This window comes from Mya arenaria, chromosome 10 (assembly GCF_026914265.1).
Source record: "Mya arenaria isolate MELC-2E11 chromosome 10, ASM2691426v1".
Classification (NCBI taxonomy): domain Eukaryota; kingdom Metazoa; phylum Mollusca; class Bivalvia; order Myida; family Myidae; genus Mya; species Mya arenaria.
In genome coordinates, this window is record NC_069131.1 from 9,225,300 (window position 1) to 9,243,350 (window position 18,051).

At 36.9% G+C, this 18,051-nt stretch overlaps 2 protein-coding genes across 2 annotated transcripts; both read right to left on the bottom strand.

Moving 5' to 3' along the window:
• Window positions 1–3,020: 3,020 nt before the first annotated feature.
• Window positions 3,021–5,406, bottom strand: LOC128204300 (uncharacterized). Its single transcript, XM_052905711.1, has 5 exons — window positions 5,190–5,406; window positions 4,551–4,704; window positions 4,011–4,262; window positions 3,513–3,735; window positions 3,021–3,227 (listed from the first exon to the last, which is right to left on the bottom strand). Exons 1-5 carry the CDS (start codon window positions 5,404–5,406, stop codon window positions 3,021–3,023), a joined length of 1,053 nt encoding a protein of 350 aa, XP_052761671.1.
• A 5,457-nt stretch (window positions 5,407–10,863) lies between these two features.
• On the bottom strand, window positions 10,864–16,801 carry LOC128205457 (torsin-1A-like). The gene is made up of 5 exons (XM_052907105.1): window positions 16,499–16,801; window positions 14,528–14,790; window positions 14,039–14,211; window positions 12,613–12,734; window positions 10,864–12,363 (listed from the first exon to the last, which is right to left on the bottom strand). The coding sequence occupies exons 1-5, from the start codon at window positions 16,755–16,757 to the stop codon at window positions 12,116–12,118; spliced, it is 1,065 nt and encodes a 354-aa protein (XP_052763065.1). The 5' UTR covers window positions 16,758–16,801; the 3' UTR covers window positions 10,864–12,115.
• Window positions 16,802–18,051: the final 1,250 nt, after the last annotated feature.

Below are 18,051 nucleotides of genomic sequence, written 5' to 3' on the forward strand. Positions count from 1 at the left end.
CAACTCCAATATTGTGTTTTTATTCAAACAATGATTTATTCATACTGGCCATCATCACGTGGTATGCACCACAGGAAATGACGTCATAAAAAGGAAATGATGCCAATGTCTCATAACATTGACTGCGATATCATCAAAGTATGGCATACATGATTGTGAAAAATATTGCTTATGATACTGACGTTATGTAATTTAATTGCAATATATACCAATAAATCCAGCTAACCAAACACTAACGGGTACGATTACTAAAGAAGCCCTTTGACGTCAACTACGTCATATCCACCAGTGCCGACCCGCGACATGACGATGTGGCGTCATTTTGTTTCGCACGTGTTTTTTTTTTTTTTTTTTTTTTTTTTGTCATTACTATTTTAGTACTGTCTATACCGTATGACGTCAATTCCTACACTTGTGAAGTCACAAACATGAACGTGACAATATCCGCGCGCGTCAGTGCACTTTAATCTAATTAAGAAAATCACACAATGATATGCAAAAATGTATTATTTGAAAGAATTGAAGCGTTCTTGCGCGTAACTCTGACATATGGCCCCAATTTCTCGAAACATATTCTGTAAGTCTTTTATAACGGAATAAAGAGTTTTTATGCCCCCGAAGGTGGGCATATTAAAATCGCACCGTCCGTCCGTCCGTCCGTCCGTCCGTCCGGCTCTGTAACTTTTCCTTGTGTGGACAGATTTTGAAATAACTTGCCACATGTGTTCCACATACCAAGGGGACGTGTGGCGTGCAAGACTCGTGTCTCTACCTCAAAGGTCAAGGTCACACTTAGTGTTTATTCACAATGGAGTGCTGCATATAAGGACATAGAGTATAGGTTGTCGTGTCCGGGCTGTAACTTTCTCTTGTATGGACAGCTTTTAAAATAACTTGCCACATGTGTACCACATACCAAGACGACGTGTCGCGTGCAAGACCCGTGTCCCTGCCTCAAAGGTCAAGGTCACACTTAGTGTTTATTCACAATGGAGTGCTGCATATAAGGACATAGAGTATAGGTTGTCGTGTCCGGGCTGTAACTTTCTCTTGTATGGACAGATTTTAAAATAACTTGCCACATGTGTTCCACATACCAAGACGACGTGTCGCGTGCAAGACCCGTGTCCCTACCTCAAAGGTCAAGGTCACACTTAGTGTTTATTTACAATGGAGTGCTGCATATAAGGACAAAAAGTATAGGTTGTCGTGTCCGGGCTGTAACTTTCTCTTGTATGGACAGATTTTAAAATAACTTGCTACATGTGTTCCACATACGAATACGACGTGTCGTATGCAAGACCCATGTCCCTACCTTACGTAATTGACACGTAAAGGCAAGATAAACTTTTCATGTACCCTTGTTTGTAGGTCAATGTCACATTCGGGGGCATTCGTCACATACTGTGACAGCTCTTGTTGGACTTATTTTTATGATAATCACGATAGATTAATTTGTATTTAGTAAAATCAAGATTCATTAAAACGGTAGCTTAATGAAATAAGCTACCTGAGTTTGTTACGAACTTAAAGAGTAAAGAGGGCCAGGCATGAGGGGTGCTACTCGGAATTTTCCAGCACGGTCATATTGACTGGAAGCGGTGCAGAAAGTGCCTATCCGGTGTGCAAGAATAAATGTGTTGCCTTCTGTAAATGCTCAATTACTGCCACTGACGATATTTAAGGGATGTCTGTTGTTGAAACAATATACAGTCGAAGGCTCGAACTCCCAGGGACAGGGGAAACTACCTCGAGCCTAGGAAAATTTGACCCAAGCATATTTTCAGTGTAAAGAAATCGGTCCTTTGCATCCAGCTCGAGCCAAGCGATTTCTAGCAAACGGAGTTCGACTATTATGATTAATTATTTAAATTATGTTGTTATATTATATGGTATAATACCACGTAATATCAAAGCTATTTTTATTATTACTCGTTTTCTTAATGATAACGTACCCAGTTTATCCTTAAAATTGGTGTGTGTAATCTTGTTTCTGAAAGTGTTTATGTGAAATACTTTTATCAATGTTCCTAATGTACCGCCAACAATATAATGTAAATGGTTATGGCCGTTTTAAATAAGGTGAGATTGACAGCAAGCCATTGGTTCTCGTATATATACAAGTTAAATAATGATATATATAAGCGATTTAACCTAAGGGCATAATTATTTTCGGCCCATTCCAATAACTGTTACCACGTTATAACGTTACTCCGTTATAACTGTAATTGCCATATTTATTTTCTCCTTATACGCTATTCTTTCATATTTATTTATTTATTATTATTGTATCTGTTTCCGTTTGTCTTATAACAATTTCATGCTACCATATACATATAAATATCTTAATAACTAATAAATTGCATTTATTTAATTCTGTATGTATATAGCCTGTCATGACATGTTTGTATTGATGTATATATTGTATAATTGTGATTGTTTAAAATATTGTATATGTTGAAATCACCCTCGGGTGGAAATAAAGAGAATATATAAGAATACTTCATACTCGTACAAGTGCTGGTCACTGAAATCACCCTTTGTTAAAGAGTGAACTTGTTAACAGCTTGTAGTGGTGAATGTTGTTTTGTTGCATTTAAACTAAGCTTGGTGCGTATACCACATGCTAAATTACGTTATATATGTGTGCTCCATCAGGCGGCGATTTGGTTGTTTAAAGTGTTTTCAGAAACTAAACTTTCGATTCTGGTAAAAGACCGAAGGCGGGGCTCTGTTAGCAGCACAAACTGCGATATGTTTCATTTTAACATGGTGAAGAAATAGCAAAGTTATTTGTTTAAAGTCTTCATATAGGGCAAAATATTGCATTCCGACGGAGCATTTATGACGCAATTTATCACGTGGTATACACACACTGTAGAAGTTTTCTCCCATCTGAGTCACCAATGAATACTGAATTTTACCGTAGTTCACGAAAGAAAACTATCAAACTTAACAGTTTGACATACAGTATATACACTTAATACTAAACTTAGGAGGAACGGCGAATGTGTGTCGTGTCATCCAACACGCCTATAATAGTACAGCGTCGCGTTAACGTCCTCCCCAAGCGTGTAATATCCGGTGCTAGCAGCATCCCAACAGACGGCTTCCCCCTGTCGCTCCCGGATGTAGAGAAGCACTGCAGGCCGTCTTGCCATGTGCCGGAAGTAGTCCCGATCAGGCACGTGCCAGTACAGGACCTGCTGGTAGGTCTTCAACAAAACCTGAAGAACATTGCATTTAGTCCAATCGCATTAACGTTTGCGTTATAGAAATGGTATACATGTATGTGTTAGAGTGTGTACGAAAGGCAACTTGGGCTGAATGGAGATTTTTGTTTGTTAGTTTAGCTCCTGTCATCCAGCCATTGTGACAATAATGACATATGTTTGATTAGAAAAAAGGCTGTAAATACATTCTCCTTTTAAATCAAGTAAAATACTAACATCCGAATGTAAATTACAATTGACTTATTAAAAATTGTATTACTGCTTGTAATGAGACCGTACCTCAGTTCCGTCAGGAGAAATATCGCCGGCAGTTGGATTATCTCTGTTTGACGTCAACTCGGGCAGGAACACGCCCATGCTCACATTCACGCGCTGATTGGTTCCCCAGGCGTGACGAGGAAGGTGTGCGAGTTTTGGCTGGTTCCAGGACATGACCTTTGAAATGACGTAAACTTCGCCCTGTTCGTCTACCATGATAGTTTCACAATCATACTGGTCCCAGCTGAAAGGAGGAAATAAAACCATATCAAATATTTTCTCAATATATGGACATGAACATCTTTTCGCACAACATTCGGGGTTTGATCCCTACAAAAATTTTCGAAGGTGGATAAGCATTCAGTAAAGAACAATTAGTAGTCCAATTCAATATTCGCAAAAAGAACACATATATCTGGTTTTAGAAATATCAAAGCATTTACAAACAGATCTCAAAAGCACCATGTACGTCGTATATATTAAAACATTCCCAAAATCAAAACATGCATATGGTCAGACCTGAATTTAAGAGTTGAATCCAGTGGCACATTAAGTTCACTGCCGATATTCAGCGAAAAGTCAACCTGCGGCTCCGCAATACGGAAAATGGTGTTGGCGAGACCGCCTGCGTTTCCTCCGGTGTCCGCAACGAATATGCAGTAGCCGCCTGCACTGCTGCTGGTACCGCAGGGGCCGTACGCTATATCTTCCCAGTCTTGATGCGTGGCGCCCTCTATGTAAATAGTGAGTAGATGATCGCCGGAAGTACCGCTAAAGTACACCAGTTATAATATATATGTTGTGATATTAAATTGGCTATTACTTTCCAACACACAGGCACTGGAAAGTACCTTATTGTTTTGATATAGGATTTGATAATTGTTTGAACAATAAAACGTTTTACCCTACTGCTAATCGTTCTGGAAAGTTGAACAAACGAGGGTTATATAATCGAATTTAAACTGCCTTACATAAAAGTATTAACTTACTATAGCCTCATATCGGGACTGGGGCATAATTTGTATTATGTTAACAGGTAATATATTAAAACAACTGTACTTAAGAGCGAATATCCTGTTCAAACCCCCTGAATCGTTATGTGTGTACAGAACATCTTTGTACCGGCGACTCGCGCATATACCAGAAGTTTCTGTGAGAAGTGGAAACGTCACGTGACCGACGACTTTCCCGGGCAAAAACGACACACTGTAACCTAGAATGCATTGCAACGTATGAGTTGTTGTGTTGTGTGTCTTCACATATTTGCAGCTTCCAGGGGCGGTTCCGGCAATTAACGTAAGAGGGGGCGTAGCTTAGGGGCGCAACCTTTTGGCTTACGCACATACAGCATAAACTTTTTGAATGTGGCTTTGAGGTGATCTCCTTAAGAAAATATAAAAAATTATAGTCGGAATTGATGCATTTTTAGCGTATTTTTTTCTCCCGTATTGAAATAAAAAAATGAACTTGGACGATTCTAGAGGGGGCGCGCGCCGTGTGCGCACCCCTCTTAAGCCGCTCGTGGCTTCATATGCTCAGTTATATATAAACAGAATGCCGTAAACGCTACATGCAGTTAGCTCTATACTAAAACCAGCTCTACATATACTTCTTTAAATAAACAGGTATTAGAGGTGTTGATATACGTGTGAGCTTATAAATGCATGTGTACAAGTTTAAGAACAACCCTTTTTATACCTGATTGTGTTGTATCTACGGCAATTGGTCCGGAAGTCGTGTTTTGTATATGACTGTCATTTTTGGAACCCTGTTTGAGCTGTTGGTTCCCTGTCTGTCCTGAGGAGGGTCGAAAGAAGAAGAATGCCCCACACAGGACCACTGTCAACACTATAACTCCAAGTGACAGCACTACACCAAGGATAACCGCGACTTTCTTTCCTATCACGTCAGCCATTTTTATTATGTATGTGGTGTATGTTTCACCAAAATACTATCAATTAAGCTTCTGCACTTAATTACGATATTATTTTCCTATTCCCACTATAACACTGGCTTTCAAGAGTAAAATCTTTCAACCATAACCCCGAATTAAACATGTACCACATAAACAATGTTCATTATACAACGATGTACTAAGGTTGTAAAATACGCTCGGAATGAGTTTCAGTTGCTATTGACTGAATACCACATCCATGTTTCTTCGACTTACAGTAAAATGAAAGTCTATATGTTTTAACCGTTTCCTAAACCTTATCTTCTCATCATGCGAACACAAAAACGTTCATTTGTTTCCCCAAAAACAATTTATTATGAACATTGCATAACACATAAATTGCATTTAGAATTAAGTATATACAGCTTACATCAATATTGATAAACTACACTTACAATTCATAGAAATAAGTCACTTGTGACTGCATAAATATGAAATACCTAACGTTGGTAATGGAGAAAATCCGTTACAAAAAAAACATGTCTATCCTTCTATGTTAATGATAATGCTGCCTCTAAGTATGGATGTTGTAATGATGAACAGTGCAAACCTTGTATTGAGGAGCTGTTTATGTTCTACATTGAGTAGTTGAGTAATGTTGTACATACTTGGACGGTCTATTTCTGTAATAAAAAGGGAGACAATATATCCTTAAGGTTTTGTATACATCACACACAATGGTATTCATCTTCTAAATCATTCCCGCTCTCTCAATGTCGGACAATCTCATTTTTGAAAACTAATTATGCGGCGAAAAGAACATCTACGTTGGCCTGTGTTCATTATTAAAAGAGCATGTCGAGATCTACTTAACACAATTTAGAATTATATGTGAATGCATGGACTATAATATCAACAATGGCCGTTCAGGATGACGTTTATTTTGTGATAAAGGCAGTTCAACAGAAACGCATAAATAATCGTAAATGCATGATTGTGATTTCGCTTCATAACCAGTTTCACCTGACGAGAATATAGCCTAAGTTTACCCTCCGTCCGTCCGTCCGGTCGTAATTCCTGGAAAAAAATGGATCCAAAATTTCTCAAGATGTATGCAATCTATGGTTATTAAACTTGGTATGGTATGTAGACAGAGTGCAATTAGGAGGTTGTGAGCGTCGTCTCTTTTGTTAGACAAACATGTGGTTGTTACGGCAACAAGAATATTGCAAATACTACATTTGACTGGATTTTTGCATAACTCTGTATGTATTTAAGTTCCATTCGTGAAACTTGGTATGTCAAGGAAGGGCTTTTAAAAGAATTTGTATTTCATTTTATTTTTATTAGACAAGTTGGGTTGTTGCTTTGGCAACGAAAAATAGTGCAAAAAACGTTTTTGACTTGCACAATGTTAAAAGTATTAATGCAACGTTCATTTAACTTGTATGACACAGGAAAACAATATGGATGCCATATTAAACAAAAGTTGTGAAAATATAAATTTTCAAGTGACTTGATCGTGGAATAGCTGAAGAAAAATGAAACCTTCATCCATGGAACTTATTTGGTCTGTCGAATGCGGATCATAATTCGATTATGCACGTCATTTGTGTCATAGCTTGATGAAAGTATAATTTGTATTGATACAAAATAATGAAACAATCGAACTAAGTAATAAAGTACATATTTGTGAAACTTTACTTCTTATGTCGGAAAGAGACTCGAATGGAAATTGTTCGTTTTAATTGTCTTTGAATTAATGTGGTTGGCTTTCTATCGTAATTGATACAATGAAAACACATGAAAAGTAACGATTATTCTTTAGAGCATATATTATGTCTCGGGTGAAATGAATAAGGATAGCTTTTTAAATCGTTAATAAAAGGTTAATATATAATGGTATTGAACAATACAAAATAAAATGCTACAAATTTCAGATCATTGTCAACAGCTGTAGGGGGTTACTTAGTAGCTTTTGAAAAACGTCTAACAGTTTCACTGATGTTCGCACATCCTTTTTTGGCAACAGTATAGAACACTCGGTTGCGCATGACATCCCCAACGTCATCTAATTTCCGGTCCATGTAATGAAGAAAGAACATCTCGCGGATAATGCAGCGGCGGACGCTAGGGCGCTCGAGCGGCAGGAAAGGAGCACTCTCGGTGGTCAGTCCATGGTCGACCATTAACCGGTGCCACCTGTGGACTTCGAGTGAGGGTAAACTATAGAACAAAGGCGTGTGTTTTAGAAAACGTTTACAGCCGCATACATGTAGTTTGTACCAAAAAGCTTTACGGCACTGTATGCTTCAACAGCTTCAATGCTTTGAAGAAGTTTAGTCATACATCATACTTATACCGAAATGCCAGGAAATAGTTAATCGGGCTATTTTTTTTTTTTTGTTATCTTATACCCTATTGGACTTTAACATGATTAGACTTTTTACATATGTACAGTACGAAACAGGATTACTACTGATCGATTACCGTAGTTGCCTGAAGCCACAGTAATAGAGGCCTGTAGCTCTCGACGATTAATGCTTTCGCGGTCGGCGCCTTCAAGCCACGAGTTGAGCGCCACCGCCGCCAGTTCTGTGGATCCGATATGGCTGCAGAGAAAGTGCGCGCATACTTATATAGATTGAAGCCTTAACCTGTTATGTACTATATAATGCACACATTATAATATAATATTGTTTCCAAGTCTCGCGTTATGGTGATTGTTAAATAACATGTTTAAAGAAAACAATTCTCTTAGATTCATTTTGTAGCCAAATTTATAAAAACTGAAACCTTTACACTCGATGTGGAATCATTTGAAAAAAATATCACTTTCAGAATACATTCTGACGGCTAACGAGACCGAATCAAACTCACGTGTTTATGTTAAATATGGCAAGGATAGTCAGATTCACTGTCCTCAAGTAGTGTCCTCAGTAGTTGGCTTGTATTGCCTGGTATTGCCTCCATGCTTTCAAACACGAACAGCGAACCACGGCCAGACCTTAGGGCGCCATCTAGCGTTGTCCGTACATACCTCTTTATGTAGTTAGAAATGATTTAAAGTACAACAATGTTTTCCGTCTGATGAAGATTATACAATGGGTTTTACAATACAAAGCTAACAAAAGAACTACAAACGGGCCATATATAGATATCTAATTTGCCTTTCATTATTAAAATAAAAAATCGTATGATTTGTGTACAGTTATAAAACATAAGCCTTTGACTGTTTTTCTTTAATTGATACCTACAATTAAAAGTAAATTAATCTAACATGATACATGACGATTAGCATGAAGTAGAAAACACATCTAATCTATCTAGATAAGTAGTTACAGGATGTATATTGAAAGATTAACACTTGTGATTTGAGAGCTAATATCCTGTTCAAGCCCCCTGAATCATTATGTATATACAGCACATCTCTGTATCGGCGACTCGCGCATATACCGGAAACTTATGTAATTTGTGAAAACGTCACGTGACATACGACTTACCTTGGCAAAAGGATCCGTGGTGGTAACACTATTGACTGTCAATCCAGGGTCGCAGGTTAATTTGCCCGCCGCACAAATAAACATATCAATTGTCTTCCTATATGCACTATTTTAAGAACAAACTTTTTTACACCTAATGGTGTTGCATCTACAACGATTGAACGAGGAGTCGTGTTTTGGACATGACTGATATTTTTGGAACCCTGTGTTGGCTGTTGGTTCTCTGCTTTTCAAATAAAATAACTCCAAGTGCCAACACTACACCAAGGATAACCGCGGCTTTCTTTCCTATCATGCCAGCCATTTTCTATTATACAAGTTTTTAATTGCAAATCGGCATCTTATATATGTGGTGTATATTTACCAACATAAAATTAATTTTACAGGTGAGTCTGTACTTAATCCTGTTCTCGCTATAACCACAGCAGTTTCTCTTGTAAAAATACCCTCTTATATTTATCGACAGAAGTGCATCACAATTTGTCAAAAAAAAAAATGAAATTTACAAGGTATAGGAGTTAAAACAATGTTGTTGTTTTTAATTATAAATTGACTAATTTAAAAAAAAACAAAAAAAAAACAACATTTCTTTGAATAACTCATATCAATAAAAATATAAATATGACTGCATTTGAACACACGTTCGCAAAAAAATCGGATTTACCTGAAAAGTCAGGAAACCTGGTTATGAGTGTGCATTATACGCAAATAAATATCCAGTTCAATAAAAAATCAGTAATTTAAACTCTAAATACTTTATTCATCGTAAATATTCGCCACTAAGATTCGCGAAAGTCTCTATTCCAGTTTTGGTTTGGTTTTACATTGGTCATTTTGATCATTGAGCTCACCGGTTGTATCGAGCGATTTCATAGGCTAAAATCTGTCCACACTTAAATTGGAAGATCCGTGGTATAGTGGTAACACACTAGATTATTAATCCAGGGGTCGCAGGTTCGATTCCCCGCCGCACCACTAAAATACTTATAGTCTTCCAGGAGGGACGTTAAATGGGGGTACCGTGTGACAGTTCTATACCCTAGCGCACGTTAAAGAATCAGGTAAGGCCCGAGTGGGAGAATAAATAAGCTTACACCCAACCACCACCTTAAAATGGCGTATTGACAATGTTGTATGAAAACTCGATGAAGTGTGCACTTTTTCAAAATGCAATAGTTAGAAATATGCATACAATGGGAATTATTACATGTTATTTTAATGATTTGGATCATATAATATTTGTCTTTTGGTTGGTGGACCCGTGTCATGATTACGCAATCGGTGCTATATCCTTCGGTGGCAGTTCTGGGCACTTTCGAGCCTTTTTGTCTTATGATGTTTATCTTACCGGAAAGGTTTCGCGAATATTACTACATAGGTAAATAATTATTGCAAAAAATAAGTGGTCAACACAAAAAAATCGCAAACGTGATCATGTTATCTTAAGGCAGTTATATGTCATTATATGTTCATTGTACTGCTGTAAAATACGTACGGAAAGGGTTTCATTTTCTTTTTCTCTGAATAACATCCATGCTTCATCAATTGATAGAAGTCAAAATAAAGGTCTCCATTTCGTTATGGTTAAATGTTGTTTGTACGTACTTACAAGAATAAACTGTTTGATGCGACACAGTACGTATATACTATCGAACTGTAACATTTTAGTGGTCTACATACTTTTGTGTAAACTACCCACTAAGTGGGCAAGCCACTATGTTTATCTACCGATTCATCTGATTTACGGACGGCTGATTTACTGAAATAATGTATTGGCAATTTGAAGTACATGTAGATTGCTTTCTCTTTCGGCAAAGTATGTGTTTACATCTTAACACTGTTTTCTGAACCCTTTCTTTTCAGTTACATTTATCTCCATTGCAAACGCAAAAACGTCGATTCGTTTCACCAAAAACAATTATCATGAACATATCATAACATAACACAAATTGCATTTATTAAGCAAATACAGGTGCTCTTCATATACAAATAATTAATTCATTAATGTGCACAACATGCATTGAAAGTTCACACTTTAAAGAGATAAGTAGCTTGTTGTGTCACATAAATCACATAATGAAGGAAATGCATTATATCATACACCGTATATTATATTATACTATGTTAATACTATTGTCTCTAAGTCTGGAAACTTTAATGACATACACTCATATTTTATATAGGGACTACCTATATTTTACATTGGACAATTGGGAAAATGTGTACATACTTGTCTATTTCTATAGTACATGTAATTTAAAGAAGGGGTATACCCTCTCCCTACGCCATTAAATACATCACACACAACCATTAAGTGATACTCATCCTTTAAATCGTTATTGTTACATAGTTCACACTCTCTCAGTTTTGGACAACACCATTTTCTGTGTGTATATCCAACGAAAAGAACACATACTTTGACTAGTATTTATTATTAAAGGAGCATGTCGATATCTACTTTATACAATTTATCATTATTTGTTGACGTCTGTTTGTACAATAATGTCAGCAATGACCAGATCAGGATGACCTCTATTTTGTATATAAATGCAGACAACTTTTAAAATATAAGTATTTGTTCAACATGAACGCGTAAAAACAGGTTATATACAGACTGTGCCTAGCGGTGTATCCGTTTTACCGGAGGCGACTAAAGGTTTACCCCCCATCGGTCAGTCTGTCCATCAATCTTGAAAAACTGGACCCAAAACTATCTCAAGAAGTATGCACGTTAGGTTAAGTAAACTTATTATGCGGATATAAATAAAATAGGAGGTAATGCGCGTCGTTTTGACAGACCAAAAATGGTTGTTATAGCAACATAAATATTGAAAAATACTATCTGACTGGATCTTGGCATAACACAATGTGCTTAAGTTCCGTTCATTAGTATGTCGACATAATAAAGAGAGTGTGCACATCACTTCATGTTTTATCAGACAAAATTGGTGTTGCTAAGTATGAAAAAGTGAAAATAACTGTATTGGAGAATTCACTTAGTATGTCGTGATATATTGGTTGATATTGTAATTGAAACAATAAAAATACATGAAAAGCGATTATACTACAGAGCATAGTATGTCTCATGTGATCATGGAACATGATAGTTTCTTAAAAGTGTATAAAGAGTAATAAGGTATTTAACAATACAAAACAAAAATATTCATGCTACTAATTAAAGATCATGTTCAACTGGCTTTAACACCGGACGTGGACCTTTGTATTACTTATGGAACAGTTAAACTGATGTTGGCACACCCCTTTTTTGCAAAGACGATGCTCCCACTAGCATGAAAATTCCGTAGACCCATGGCATACCGCACATCCGCTAATTTCTTGTTCTCGTTAACGTGAGGAAGGTATGGCATTTCGTGGACTATGCAGCGTCGGACGGTTGAGCGGTCAAGCGGCAGAAAAGGGATACTCTTGGTGATTAGTCCATGTTCTGTCATCCGCCGATGCCACCTGTCGGTCTCTGTGGAAGGGTAACTTTTAGATGTTAAACTATGGAAATATAGGCATGTGATTGAAAAACATATACACAGACGCATACATTTAGTTTTTACCGAAAAGCTTTATGGTACATTTTGTTTGGACATATGCAAATATGATTCAATTGATGCATTCAATACTTTGTAGAAGTGCAGTTATACTTTAACATTGATATACTAGTACTTTCTTCTTGTTTGTAGTACGTAACAGGAGCAAAGCCCTGATGGGTTACCGTTGTCACCGGAAGCGGTACTGATAGCGGCCTGGAGCTCCCGATGATCTATGCGATCGCGGTCGATGCCGTGTTTCCACGAGTCGAGAGCCACATCCTCAAGGTTTTTGGATCCGATATGGCTGCAGAGATAGGGAACGCATAATAAGGTTTGAGCTTTCGCTCAAGACTTTTGTAATAGACCATAAAAAATCAACTTAGTCCAGGTGGAGTTGCACATCATACTCGAAAGTACCAGATTTCAATGAAAATCAGTCTCTAAAACATACCTGGAATAGTGCTTGGTTTACAAAGTATATGCATGTAAGAGTATGTTATATTTTGCATATATTAACAGTAAAATACACGCATAAAACACGGATATGAAAGAGGAAACTCCTATAAACTGGAAAACTCCTTGATGTGCTGGCTTTGATCTCATTGGAACTCCATTGCATAATAAGAATGAGATTCTACAGGGGAGATAATTCAGATTAACAATACATAATTAATTCAGTTCGGTTTCTCCTTCTGTCTGCACTGCTCTAGCAGCGAAATAAACCAAATTGGCAAAATATACCAGTAGCCTTGTATGTAAAATGGAAGAACATATATCCTATATCATTATCCATAATCTATAATATATACCTCAGATTTTGCAAACGTACATTCTAATGATTCTTTTTTCCATATAGTAACTGTGGAGGAGCGACCACCGGGACTTGCTCACTATTTGAGCATCTGTCATCGGTATTCACGACGGAAGGAAGCCTTGCAGCGGTAAGTTGAAGCCCAATATTTGCTCTTCTACCTCGTATTTCACCTTGTTATGTTGATTTTGTATACTGACGATAATTTCCCCAGCTCCGAAAATTCAGAAAATGCTATAACACTGTCGAGATTTGTAAAAATGACCAAACAAAATATTTTTTTTTTTTTTGATTTATGACTCTGTAAAGACGATACGGGGGCCTTTTGTAACAAACGGCGAATATTTTTGAGTGAGCAATGCATAATAAACCGATGCAGTATGGTGATTGGGTTGGGTTGTAAATTGGTTTTGAGTAGTGAGTGAGTGTGTGGGCGGGCGGTAGTGTCGACAGATTTGGTGTGTGGAAGGGCAGGCGTGAGAGCAGGAGAGTGCCATGCTATCATTCATATGATAATTATTTTGAATATCACATCGGAGGAATCATCGCTCAGGCCGTTCAGCACTCTCAGTGCTTTGATAAATGTAGATGGAAGCCCAACCCTGTTCAGTGTACAACTAATATGTTAATGATTGCAACTATCGTGCGTTTGCTGATTTTTAATGGACATGCTCTTAGAGTATATTTGTAGCCAAATTATAAAACCTTAGCATTTATACTCGATGCGGAATTATTTGAAGAAAATAAACCCGTTCTGAATATCTTCTGTCGGCGAACCAAAACTGAATAGAACTCACGTGCTGAGGAGAAAAATGGTCTCATCTTTACATGGATAGTTATGTTCACTGTCCTCAAGTATTGTCTTCAGGAGTTGGCCAATATTGCCTGGTACGGACTTCATGCGTTCAAACACAAAAAGGGAACCACTGCCAGACCTTAGGGCGCCATCAAGCGTCGTCCTTATATATTCCTTTTGAGGTTTGGAAAGGATTTAAAGTACAGCATTCTTCTTTTCTTCTAATAAAGCTTATGAAAGGGTTTAAAATTGAAACGCTGACAGAAAGAACTTTTTAGCGTTACTAATTTTATGATATGTCATTAAATACAAATACAAGTGAATTGATCTTACATGGACATATTAATATTAAAACTAGCAGTGTTGATCTTGGTAATGTGATAACACCATAAGAAATCCTGTCAACAACGTTCAATTCTGTTTTAAGGCCAGCCTGTTAAAGTATAGGTTATGTTTCTTGAACTGCAAGCTACTGCATGTGGATACATACCTTGTATTCCTCGTTAGAAGCACCAACCGGCTTGCCAATGACATACACACCGGATGTGCCAAATGGTTCACCATCCTTATATCCAAACATTGTCCTGGCCAAGAGCAAACTCAGTGCGGTCTTTCCGGTGCCTGTACCGCCATGGAGGGACAAAACCAGCGGCTTCCGGTTCAAGGCTGTGCGGTGGGCTTTAACTGCTTCTACCACCATCTCCGTAGCCACAGGCTGGCCCCAAATGTGGTCAGGAACGATGTTTTCAAACACTGTTAACATATTTATAAATGAGCAGGAAAGTATTTCGTTATAATCTGACAGTGAGCCCTTGACTTCTATGTATAGACTTATTTGGACATTTTATTTAATGGTATTGTGTCATGTTTTATTTCAGTGAACGTTTAATTCAATTTTTAATACGGACCATAGTCGGCACCAACGCTTCGAATGTTCCTATCACTACAAAGTAATATTTTCAACAAATTTGTTTTAAAGTATATGTTAAACGCGTAGAAAACATATATTTTCTTTCAAGTTCTCCATATCCGATATCTTTTTTTTGGGTAGAGGTTTTAGCCACGAGCTAATTCTTACAAAACATGGCATGTTATCTTTCTATATCTTCAGCCTATCTGTAAACTTAATATTCATAAATTAGGAAAGGCTTTAATCATTTATCAAGTGATCTAACATGTTTAAGGTGCACAATATAGGGTGATGCAAAGTAAAAATATGATTTTAACGCATAATCATGAATATCTCATCTGTACTTAACATGGGTATGATTTAGGGTACCGATAACAATATATTAGCAATATGTTGGCGGTTTTTTGACTGTGGACTTTGTTACCTGGTTTTAACTAATTTTATCTATACCTAAATCATATGCTTTATCGTTTTCATCATTATGGGCAAATTAGTTTAACATAATTATAAATTGAAATTAAACACTTTTGTTTAAATAGCCTGTAGTGTGCCCAATTAAATATCTAACACATGTTCAGTTAATTTGTTATCCAAGCTTTAAAGCGGTTTCTTTAGTTTAAAAAGGTATATTATTGGCATGACATGGAAATAATTTCTGACATTGATTCCATAAAAAGCTTCCACTCGTTAATAGAATACATTAATAGCAATATGTTAATACAATTTCTATTTCTGAGTCACCGTAATGAAAATGTAAGTTGTGTGGTTATCTCTCGCCTTTCCTGAATACTACAATGCCTTGATGTTACATTATATCACGCCTCAAACATAAATGAAGCAACGCCATTGGTCCAGGACTGGTCACGTGGTGACCCCAGATTTTTCCATAATGTGTCACCAATTTTATATCGTAATTGGCGTCTATTTTCCGATTCCAATGAATATTCCGATGAATAAATGAAACATTTAAATATGTTAACAGGTTGTCGACGTGATATATACGTTACGGGGGTTAGTAGGTGATCGATATGGGATATACGGGGCGCAGGGAACCATAACCCGATATGGTTTCCTTTACTTTAATTTAAACATTGAACATTATATATTTTACAACGATTGTGAAGGAAGCTATGATAGCTTATACTAAGTCACTCTCGTTGGCACGATGTTGCGCGAGAGTGTGCTCTTGTGTTGTGGGGGAAACCGAGGTACCCGAAGAAAACCCACTTGTTCGGTTTGGTGACCACTAACCAAACTCAAACTGGTTTCCTTTGCCCCGTATATCCCATATCGTGTCCCCTACTAACCCCGTAACGTATAATATTGCATTTCTTGACTTATCTCGGCAAAAAATACAATACCATCATCTGCATATGGGGATTTGTTTATGGCTGTAACATTTGCAAGATGCAATAAATAAATAAGTGTAATATAAGCGTTTAAAGTATCAACAAATCGTCTCAAAAAGCTGGACATTGAGAGCAAGAGTTAAATCAGTTTCCAAACTGATAGAGAAATATAGAAGTCAGCATAGTTAGATCAATCATTTACCTTCAATATTCCTCAGTCCATCCATACAAGGGTCTTGGGACAGGAAGTTGCTGATGTTGGCGGCCAGCGCCCATATCACCAGTCCAACCAGACCTTTGGTCGCCACTTGTTTCCAGTGCAACAGTAACACCCCAGCAACTTGTAGCAGAACAAACGTTAACAGTATGACCACAATGGCAAAAATGGCAAAAATCCCTAAAGCAATCAAATATTCGTTCAGCGGATGGTCAACAAGAAGACGAAACAGCGCGTCTAACATCGTGCATTTATGGCCTTACTGACGGACCGTCAATCTTACTTTTAGTACTGTTATTACAGAAACACGAATTGTTACTAATATAAATTGCTTTGCGTCCTGATATTTATAGTAGTTTAAAACGAGAATAGAGTTGACGTCATATTTAATGATAGAATATAATCACTTGCAGAATCCCAAATATTATATATGTAAGAAAGTTATGTATAATAATGATGTGTTTGCTGTTTTGAAAAGGTTGGAGAGGGATGATAAGATAAGATAAAGTGTATTTCCAATAATGTGACATGCAAATTATGAGAGGTCAATCTCATTATATATGAATATCTAGAACACAAATAAAACCAGTAAGAATGGTTCTAATGCAAATACGTAATTTAATTCTGATTGTTCAATTAAGGATTAAAATTCGACATGTTGCATTTTATTGGGGTATGGTATGCAATGGGGCTGTTCAAAATGGGTGGAGTCCGAAGGACTCCACCAGCTTTTTAAATTGCGCCATTGCATACCATACCCAAATAAAATGAATTTTAATACTTATATTTATATTTATTTAAATCTACATTTCGGCTAAAATAAATAGATTATTCAAGAGCATCTTCTCTTTGTTCTTTCTCTCGTTGTTCTCAACGGTGGGTAAATTAGAACAGCTATCGTAACCTAATATAATACAACAACGAATGCGCAGATAAAATAGTTCTTTATTTATATGTTTATTTTCTATATTTTAAAGGTCAAGTCTATTATTAATACGTATTATAACTGCATTACAACTAGAAAAATACAACTTGAGGTATGAAAAATTAACAATAACAAGAAAACAACAAAAATATCGCCACCTACAAAGTTCTCATTATATCTCGCGATAATACCCGATCGATACTAGCGTTTGTTAAGTCACGATCGAGTTTTCAAATTGGAGAGAAATTCCAGTCAATTTACTTGTCGAGTGTTATTTTGAAGAATCAGTTGGTGTTGGACAAATCAGCAAATGCATTGTCATTTCTTTGGAAGTAAACATTCAATGAGGATGAAACATCTCTGTGGAAACGACAGTGGCGGTGGGTGGGGTAACGTGAACTTTTCGCGGAAGGAAAGCCAGAGAACACGAACAGACTTTGTATTGACCTGAGCTCTTTCTTATGGACATTGCTGGGTGCACTACAATATGTTATTGTTTCATTTCCTCGATTTCCTGTTTTGTCAGATGCTTTATTTTTACGAAATGTCACAAATTCCGAAATAAGTCTTCATCATTGTAATTTTATATTTCTTCAACTGTTCAATCCATCAT

Excerpts from the sequence above, each read along its gene's own strand:
- LOC128205457 (XM_052907105.1), bottom strand. The coding sequence starts at position 16,757 with ATGTTAGACGCGCTGTTTCGTCTTCTTGTTGACCATCCGCTGAACGAA. Across the intron at positions 14,212-14,527 it reads CTTCTAACGAGGAATACAAG|GAATATATAAGGACGACGCT; the intron begins GTATGTATCCAC and ends AAACCTCAAAAG. Across the intron at positions 12,735-14,038 it reads ACCATTTTTCTCCTCAGCAC|CCATATCGGATCCAAAAACC; the intron begins GTGAGTTCTATT and ends CTATCTCTGCAG.
- LOC128204300 (XM_052905711.1), bottom strand. The coding sequence starts at position 5,406 with ATGGCTGACGTGATAGGAAAGAAAGTCGCGGTTATCCTTGGTGTAGTG. Across the intron at positions 4,263-4,550 it reads AACAGGATATTCGCTCTTAA|CGGTACTTCCGGCGATCATC; the intron begins GTACAGTTGTTT and ends GGTGTACTTTAG. Across the intron at positions 3,228-3,512 it reads TTTCTCCTGACGGAACTGAG|GTTTTGTTGAAGACCTACCA; the intron begins GTACGGTCTCAT and ends AATGTTCTTCAG.